The sequence below is a fragment of the Montipora capricornis genome, chromosome 8, assembly GCF_036669925.1.
Source record: "Montipora capricornis isolate CH-2021 chromosome 8, ASM3666992v2, whole genome shotgun sequence".
Lineage (NCBI taxonomy): Eukaryota > Metazoa > Cnidaria > Anthozoa > Scleractinia > Acroporidae > Montipora > Montipora capricornis.
This window is the reverse complement of record NC_090890.1, coordinates 37,275,449-37,285,523: the sequence shown is the minus strand read 5'-3', so window position 1 is coordinate 37,285,523 and position 10,075 is coordinate 37,275,449. Positions and strand designations below refer to the sequence as shown.

The window sequence follows — 10,075 nt, the reverse complement described above, 5'->3', positions numbered from 1 at the left end:
CTGCAATGAGGACTGGTATCCGCGGGCGTATGCTGGCATAATGAAAGAAACTTGCTATCATATCAAAGGAAGAAAAACTTGACTCAGGGAACAAAAGAGGTTATTGATGCATGGAGGTACTGACCCTTTACGAGCTACCAACTGTGATGATTGTCGCATTTGTAAAAACGATCTTGGGGCTAATCGGGTCAGTGACCACTGCCACCTCACTGGTAAATTCTGAAGGGCGAGAGTGTTTACCGCTCATATGGATGTCTCCGAAAACAAACCGCCGTTTCTATTTAACCAAAAAGAACCTAAGAAAATATTCACATAACCCAAGGCTAGGTCAGGCTGAGGGTCTCCAAACGTTTTCTCTCGTTTGTGTCTATGGAAGTCAGGGTGGTTTAGTGGTCATCAACTGCGCCTCCCACCTCTGTGACCCAGATTCAACTCTGGCTTCGGATCGTATGTGGGCTGAGTTTCAGTCGATCTCAATCTGACTCCGAGGATTTTTCTCCGGGTACTCCGGTTTTCCTCCCTCCTCAAAATCGACTCCCGGCCTATTCCATCTGGCTGTGGTGCTGTGCTCCGAGGTCATTCAGGGGCCGAGCGCCTAGCCGGCTGCACAGCTCCTTCGGTCCTACCTCGTTGAGCTGCGCCCTTAGTAATTCAGTCTCCGACTGCGAGAAAGGGCGATTTGCAGGTCAGATATTATTATTATTATTATTATTATTATTATTATTATTATTATTATTATTATTATTATTATTATTATTATTATTATTATTATTATTATTATTATTATTTCCAGATAATTAATCACCTCAGGGGCGGATCCAGGACTCTTCTTAGGAGGGTGCAACACTAAGGTGCAACACTAAGGAATTGCGTAGCTGATGGGTGGCTTTTTTTTTTCCAGAATACCAGTTTTATTAAAAAGAGTACATACACCCTGTACCCTCCCCCTAGATCCGCCCCTGCACCGGAGATCACCTAAGAGATGAGTGTTTAACTGAGAATGTGTTTACCGAGGATTCTGCCAACATCCATTAATTTTGTTGATAGTCTGCGTAGCAAGCGTTTCCGTGGGGCACAGAAGAAAAATTTCCATGTTTTGACCGAGCAAAAAATGGGGCGAGAACGCTTACCACGCAGGCTATTTGTTGAAGATTATGAGTACAAAAACCTACTACAAATCCTTGACCGTCTTTAAGTTGTTCACCTAGTTCTGTTCTTGGATCCCCTCTTTGCCCTCCCAGCATGGGAACCCTGGCCATGGCGAAAAACGCCTGGGTTTCCAGTTCCATTCGAATGAAGGAAGGGTTATGACGAAGCCCACAAACAATACTTGCGCTCACACTAAATAGGATTTTTTTAATAGACCCCTCTTACTGGTCGAAAAATGTGATGTGACTGCTTTGATTTTTAACAAACCGAAATTTAATTTATTCTCCTTTAGTTCTACCCCTTGCCTTGCAAAACTTTCTTCCGGTAGTCATTGGCTGCATGCGATTCATTCGATCAACGTGAAAAATAATCTTTGACTCGTGGAGCTTCAGATCTTCTGCGCAGTCTCAGAACTTCAAGTGTTGGTTGTCATTGCTTGCAAAAATGCATCTTCTCTGAGACTGAGCCAAGTTTGGAACCGGCAACTGAACGAAAAGCCTAAATTTCACCAATTGTGTGTATCAACGTTAACAGTGGTTCTCCTAGGAAATAAACAGCAAAAATGCCCGCAAAGACAATTCCATGGCCATTATGTCTACACGCTCACAGCCGGGAGTTTTACGACTCTCAAGAAATCCGTCACTGCTTGCGTGTATTCCTCGTTGTGAAGGTAAAAGTGGGAAACATGAGGCGAGCTCTCAAAGCATATCTGACGCACGTCCATGTTTAGTTCTTCTTTCCAGAAATCCGCGCAAGCCTGACAAGTCTTAAAGTCAGCGATTTTGTCATCCTTAGAGAAAAGAAACAATGCAGGAGATCTTACGGGGTTGTTATGGAACAGATGTGACTGCGCCAAATAGACTTTGCTTGTGTAATGCACGAGCCTCAAGTATAACTCAATAGAGGAACGCATCAACCAGCGAATCAAGGGGTTCTTTGAAGCAGCGTTTGAAATACCGCGCGGGACGCCTTGAAAATCCACCGGGGAATCAAAGATCTGTCCGAGAATTCTCTGCTTTACCGGTGAGAACATATCCAAGTTTTCCATTAACTTGAGAACATGGCTGTAAAGGTACCCACCCACTGAAAAACCGTGGACCACGACGGGTCTGTCTTTGTTCTCTGCTGAGGTAAGCTCCTTTAGAACTTTGGTGGCTATCAATTCAGCTTTTCGTGGGCGTAGAATCTGGGAGAAAGATGAAAGTAATCAAGACTCTAATTTACAATGCGTCAGTTGAAAATAAGCTTTCCGGGATCGCAAATATTTGGCCAGTACAGCAGCTTGTTCGCGTTGCAAAATGTTGGCAAATTACAGAACGGTGACGTGCAAATAGGCCTTTTACAACAAACGATCACATGGTACAAAATCCGCCATGCTGGAGGGCAAGCTCATTATTATTTCCCCACTGGGACATAAAAACAAAGGCAAGTCAAGCTTGACTGGTTCAGGTCTCTTTGTTTTAATGTCCCAGTGGGGGGATAATAATGAGCTTGCCCTCCAGCATGGCGGATTTTGTACCATGTGATCGTTTGTTGCAAAAGGCCTATTGCTATTGCAACGACAACACCAAAAAGCAGTAATATTATTGGCTAAAAGAACCAAAATGACCGTGCAAATTTAAGATTTTGACGACAACGTGGACAAACCAGAGAATCTTTCAGTCTCACTCTTTACTTCAAATCCGTCCATACCAATCGAGTTAATTTAAAAGGGCACTTCGCTCATATTGTATAATATAAACAAGATGGAATAATCATGAAATACTTAAAATAGCTCAAACTTATCTTTGTCTTTGTCTTCTAAACCTCTCCTTCAAGCTGAATTTAATATATCGAAAAAGGACTATTATTCAGCGATTATTCCTTGTCTTGTTCACGTAGTACAATGCGGACGAACTATCCTGTAACTGGATGGGTACGAACGGTTTCCAAGTAAAAATAGAGAATGAATGTTTTATTGTTAATGCTCGCGTTGACGTCGAAACCTAAAAGTTGGTGATTTCACCTTGCTGTTTGACAGAGCACGACAAAGTAGTAGCATGGAAAATCGTGCCGCACGAGTATTTTTCCTTTTTTAACCAAAAATATTATTCCCTTTTGGCTTTGGTACCGTGGGGAGTTACAGCAACGGCTAAGACTACGGCTACGGCTACAGCAACGTCACAAAAAATGAAATGGTTAAAAGAGGGAAAAATAGTGGAGCACGCGTAGTGTATTGGATATCGCTCGCGCGGACTGCATTTCAGCGCTCCGAGTTCGACTCCCAATTCGTGCGCTCCAAAGTTCACAGGACACTCAGCTTTTCATCCATTCGTGGTGGGTCAAATGAGTACCAGTATTACTGGGGACAAGTTGTGCATAAAACGGAATTGGAGTAGCGCCCACCCGTAACGGTTACGCGCCCAGCCGTAAGTTGCAGTAGAAGGTAGAGAAAAAGGAGCCTTCGACTTCGACCGGCCTCTTGTCTCGCATGTGCGACATTCATTTTCGTGCATAGTTTGGACGTACTCCAAAAAAGCAACGACGTGCAATTTCGCTACTTTTCCAAATCCCATTATACGTCCCGTTTACCCCCAAAAAGTTTACATAATCATTGTTTGCAATTTGTCCTGGCCATCGGAGACCCAAGAGAAATCAAAAAAAATGCTTATGCAATTTTTATTTCTTTGTGTGGTTTGGGTGTGTTGGTGAAGGGGGGTAAAAGAGGTGTATTGTGGGATTTGCGCAAATAGTGAATGCAAATTTTGGGGGCGAACAAGGTGTTTTATGGGATTTGCGAAAGTAGCTAATGACCAGGGCCGGGTTCCTGAAAGGTATAATAACTCTATTCCAGGGATAAATGTGCCTTATTTCAGGCACATTTATCCCTGGAATAGGGTTATTACACCTTTCAGGAACCGGCCCCAGATTTTTAGTTTTGAAGACAGCTTCAGCTCCTAACAATGAACCGCTCATTTTCTATCTTTACTTTTAAACCGTTCGAATTCGAAGCAATCTCGTTATATGATAAATGGGACATTTTATACCACGTGAAAATGATGGACTAACACTAAGTTATATTCCGAAATGGCGTTTTTGCCGTAGTTGCCGTCTAGGGAGGCTCTCTCTTTGTTACCAAACTGCGAATGCGGCTAAAACATTGAACAAAAAGAAAAACCTTAAATAACAATGACCACAACCAGGTTTTCTGAGCCCACGAGACTGAGCACCCCCAGCAAACCATTGTTTTAAGGAAAACCGCTGGTCAGTAACCTGGTTCTGGTCATTGCTGTCGTCTAAGGTCTTCCGAACAAAAATGATCTCAGGCTTATCAATATATACCGATTACGCTAGCAGTGCCACGCTAGTTTCCTCAAATTATGCCAAAAATTATGCTACCACAATCTATAAAAGCCTAGTCGTTCTTGTTTAAACTCCTAATGCCCATTCTTGTTGATGTTTTGTACAGACAGCGATTAACAATGCTACATATGTTGGCAAGGTTCGCGCTTACCTCCATGACTTCTAATTTCACCGTAATGATATCAGCCCCGTACTTGTGATACAGCTCACCGTATTTGTGCAGATGGCGGCTCTTAGCCAGAAGCCAACCAAAAAGAACTACCACCGGACGAACCTCGCCTTCCTTTTTAAATCTCTCCGGACACGGGTAAAGTTCCATACTTTGCAGGGCTACACTGCTGTGAAGTGGCCTTAATGCGAGAGGCCATAATGTCCTTGAAACGAAGGGCTAATAAAAAGAAAAGAAACGGATTTAAAGCGCTAATCTGGACTCCTGCTCTAACTGATTCTCTTAAGGTCGCTTCCTACTAATTCAAAGGTATTTTTGCCCGTTTTAAGAATATGGGGAAAAGTAAATCTTTATAAGGGCCGATTTAGATGGTACGATTTTGGCGCATGCGTTCAGCTTACGACAGGCCTACGACATGACGTACGATTGTCGCAGCGTTTTAAAACATGTTTTAAAATGCTACGACATTTTCTCTGACGTACAATCGTAAACGAGTTGTAAGCCTGTCGTAAGCTTGTCGCATGCAACAAACGTCGTATCGTGTAAATCGGTCCTAACAAATGTTATTGAGATCCAAAACCACGCATTTTTCACAGATAATTAATCAAGAATATTTGTAAAGAGCTCTAAAATACAAAGCAATGAACATGGCGTTCTCTTCCAAATTGAAGATTAATTATCTCTGAAAAATAAAAGACATGGTTTGCTCCAGTTTTCGTTTTTGATACCAAGAGCACTTGCAAAGTTCCGCTTTCTCCGCATAGTTTTACAACGCGCCAAAATTTCCCTGTATTGGTAAGTACCACCCAAAGAAAACCTGAATTCTCGCGATGCGCAGGACGTATGCAAAATAACAATAGTAGGCACCGTCCTAATTGGCCGAGTCTGAAAATACCATAATACTATGTTTGTCTCCACAAAATTTTGCATAAGCATTGTTTCTTGTTTCTCTGGGACTTACACTGGTCCCACGAAAAAAACAAAAACAATACTCATTCAAAATCTGGGGGCACAAATAAAGAGTATCGCGATATTTTCCGCTTCGGCCAATTAATTAAATTGACTTTCGCACTCATTCCGCATTTGATCTCGTGAGCATGTAAGCATCCACAAAGTTGCCTTTGACAAAAAGTGATCGTGAACAAGATATGATCAGTATGATTTAAAAACAATCTTGACATATAAAGGTAGGGTTGGAATTCATCCACTTGAAGAACATATTACAATAATAATAATAATAATAATAATAATAATAATAATAATAATAATAATAATAATAATACGAAGAATAATAATAATAAGAAGAAGAGATATAAGTTGTCTGATTCTGTACTTGTTCTCTAATCAGTCTGCAGTGAAACGAGAACAAATCATTTTCATACTAAATATCATCAGACGCAGACAAGAATCAGGTATAGGCATCTCGTTTAATGATAGCTAGACTAGGAATACATGGGCAATGTCAAAGTAAAATCATTTACAGGATAACCAATATAACTACAAAATATCCGCACATAGAAATTTACATCAAAACGTCTTGAATAAGTACATTGATTTCTAAATATCTCTACATTTCTATAATTAAACTGATCCAGTTGTGCGTTTAAATTAACGGTAAAAAGAAAAGAAAATTGACAGAAATATACGAGAGATGCCGTCGAGTGACCTTGAACTGCAAAAGAATGCCTTATATACCGAAACACGAATAGTCACGCGCTCTATCAAATTGCGAAAAGCAATGCTAACTGCGAATACCGAACACCCAAAATAGCACTACAAAGAAGCATGCATTACATAACGTGAGAAAATACATTTGTCTAGGGCTTAATACGTACAACTTTGGGATAACAAAAACAGGAATTTACTTTTTTAAGATCTTCCTCAACTGCAAGCTCCCGGGCACCGTCGGCGTTATTTTGGCCTCGGCGTGAGCTATGCAGGCAATATCAACTGTCGAAACCTAGCCTATCGGGGATTAAAAGTTCACCATCTCGATTGAAATACGGAAAACAGGGCCCCTTATTTTCATTTTGTGGTTACGCCCTCTCGGCGAAATTTCAGAACAAAGAGAGCCACACTATGGCGAACAGCAACCTCGTTTCCAGGGTCTCCATTGTCGATGAGGAAGAGACTCTGGGAACGAGATTGAGCGAACACGTGCGGGTCAATTCTGCGGGTCTGTGTTTTGAACGAATGAGTTAAACAGATCATATCACGAATTTGGTTGTTCGATTTGTAAGAATACCATTTCTTTGGCATTAATTCGTTTGGATCGTGTCTGATACAGGGAAGCATCTGGTTGTAGCCTCTTACTATGAAATGCACGTGTCTTAAATCACATGTAGCGAAATTCTTTTGAAATCACACGACATCAAAGGTCATTCAATGTCACCAAGAGTGCTTGTTTGTCAACAATTTCTTTTGAAGAAAGCAATTTTTTAAATATATCAGTGAAAAATATCATCTATTTAAAATAATTAAAATCATCCAGACAGTTTTAACTTTTGTAATGCGTATTGCCGTAGTTCATAAAACGTATTAAGTAAAGCCGATGCAAATTTCTGATGCCCGCGTTGACCACGTATTACATTTCGTTTGATTTTAACACGTTATTCCAATTGAGGATACCATGCTGTTCTCTTTTCACGCAAAGAACCCTTCACTATTTTAAAATTAGCGCGAAATCTTTAGAAGGCGTCAAGGAGAAAATCAAACAGAGCTTTATTTTTCACATCGATCGTTTTTTTTTCACAGCGAAGAATAATAATCCATTTCATTGATGTTACTGGCCATGATCACTTTTGCCCACTTTTGCGCACATTTTTAACACTTGGTGTTCTTGAAATATTGCCCTCCGTCTTCGTCGCCAAAAAAAACATGAAAAACCGAAACCTTTCGTTGTTGTGCTGAACTGTCGGTGTAAGCTTGAAAATTACATAAAATGGAAAATCAGCTATTTTTTAAAAATCATGAGCGTGGACATTTTCACATGAAATCCATTTGACATGTAGTGACATGGCATCTTTGCAAAGCCGAACCACTGTCAAACTCGATACTCAGCTATACTCGATCTAGAGTTCGTCACTGGAAACTCAAGGCGAAAGTGTCTAAATAAATGCATCCACCAGCCTAAGACCGTCGTGAGGCGGTCGATGATTTGATCAACAAACGTGGGCCGAATTTTCAGCTGGGAAGAACAAAACCCTCAATAAATCTCTACAAACCCGGTCCGCATTTATAGTGAGAAAGAACAGGACTTTTTCAACCCTACAAAAGAAAGTTGCTCTTTCGTTGGCTAATCATCTGAATCATGAATTGAAACATTGTGCAACTCCGCCCAAACAAAAGCTGGCATGTTATGCTTCAAGGAGTAGCACAGACTCTCACATTTGTTAGCATGAAGACGCAATTTGTAATTTAGTAAGGCAATAGAAGTGATTATGAAAGGTGCCGGCCAGTTACCTTAATATTTGCGGAGCAAATGTTCATGTTCTCCCGTTTTGCACGAGCACCAAACAGACCACAGACACAACGGCATATTAAATTTACATGAATTAATTTATGTAGCACTTGACGAGGGGTCACCCTATAGGGCACTTCGGAAAATACCATAATACTCTTTGTTTGTCCCCACTAAATTTTGCATAAGCATTGTTTTTGTTTTCTCTTGGGACCATTGTAAGTCCCAAGAGAAACTGGAAAGAATGCTTATGCAAAATTTGGGGGGACGAACAAAGGGAAACTAAATATTTTGAGCATGAGCCGATACAACGTAGATTTGATTTTAGTGGTGTACTATATTTGCTCAAAATTTGCTCAAATTTGGTCTTGCTCAAAATATTTAGTTTGTCAACTTCTACAGATCAAGCCACTGATCAAACGTACACCGACACAGGGGCACCCAACGAATCTGTTCCCCAGAGGAATCTTGCTGGCTAGCAAAAATACAGGTGTTTCGATTAGCTGGCTGGGAAATTTCGTTATTGATAGAGGTTTTGCCTGGGAATTACTGACTTTTTCTAGCATTTCAACCCGAGCTGGCTGTAGAAACTCTGAAGACTGAGGACGACTAAAAAAAAAAAAAAAAAAAAAAAAAGGGACCCCTTTTATAATAATGTTTCCCCAGCAACACTGAAAAACACCTGAAAATGCCTTAATAACATTTATTTTCATTAACTGGGGTATAATAATACATTTTACAACAAATTGGTCGTTGGGTGCCCCTGCCGACAGGAAGATTGTCAAGGGTTGCTTGCTTCAAAACTCTGAAATTACAAACAAAGCCTATTATGGTATTTTCCGAAGTGGACTATTGGCTCTTGTGTAATGAGCCATTTCCGAGTTGCTGTTTGTCTCGGTTTCGAAGTGAGTCTTGGTGCTCAACTATTGTAAGGGAAATGAGTTTGATTTGCATAAGAATTCGCAGCTAATTTCCATTTGAATGTTTGTGCACCAGGACTCGGTTTGAAACTGAGGCATGCAGCAACTCCGAAATGGGCTATTAGGCATGCAACGCAAATGGTGCAAAAGAGAGAGCGTGCCGTAAAGCCCGTAAAGCTGATAGCTCTAATGTGCATTAGAGCTATCAGCTTAGCAAAGTTTCACCCGTGACTGTTAATTGGCGTAAGCAAGTTCCTCCATTATGTAGTGGCGTTTTGAGCGCTAATGTTCACTCTTGCCATCGGCGCCATGTTAAATAATTTTGGTACGAGTGAACATTTTCTCCAAGTTTGCGCGCTTGAAAAGCCACCTCCTCAGTTACCATCTTACACCAAAACACATGCGTATTATGGCAGATACGATGAATGAATATGGTGCCAAGTGGTGGTTTGGTTGCTGAAGCAATGTTGCAAGACCAAATAACAACAGGGTGTCCAAATCTTTCCAAGAAATGGCGGAGAAACAGGTTGGTTGAACCGAAGATAAAAATTAAACCATTAAATTTTCACTAGTGCATGTGCTTATTCGGTCTTCTAACATTGCTTCAACAACCAAATCGGCACCACTTGCCGCTATATTCATTCGTAGTATCTCCAATACTACGCATGCGTCTTGGTGTAAGATGGTAAGACGACAGCTTTTCACGAGCGCACACTAGAAGGAAATGTTCACTCGTGCTAAAAAATATATTCAACATGTTGAATATTCGGCGCATATAAGACACGCGTGAACATTTCATACATGCACACATACTTAAATGACCGCTGCCCATAGAGGCTTTTTGGAGCCAATGAAACACAACGAAATGACGGAACAGAACAACAACAACTTTTAAGAATACCGACTGACCGGAGGCAAACCAGTTGGCTATTTACAAGTGCAGCTGGGAAGTTGAACCAAGGACTACCAGGATCAAATTCAATGAGTGGTCAGAGCGAGTCTTGAACCCAGGATTTCCGGATCTCAAGGCAAGTG

The 10,075-nt window shown here is 40.9% G+C and overlaps 1 protein-coding gene across 1 annotated transcript; it reads right to left on the bottom strand.

The window, feature by feature from the left end:
• Positions 1-1,330: 1,330 nt before the first annotated feature.
• Positions 1,331-8,210, bottom strand: LOC138059929 (transmembrane protein 53-like). The gene is made up of 3 exons (XM_068905587.1): positions 8,123-8,210; positions 4,643-4,879; positions 1,331-2,335 (listed from the first exon to the last, which is right to left on the bottom strand). The coding sequence occupies exons 1-3, from the start codon at positions 8,147-8,149 to the stop codon at positions 1,745-1,747; spliced, it is 855 nt and encodes a 284-aa protein (XP_068761688.1). The 5' UTR covers positions 8,150-8,210; the 3' UTR covers positions 1,331-1,744.
• Between the last annotated feature and the right edge of the window lie 1,865 nt (positions 8,211-10,075).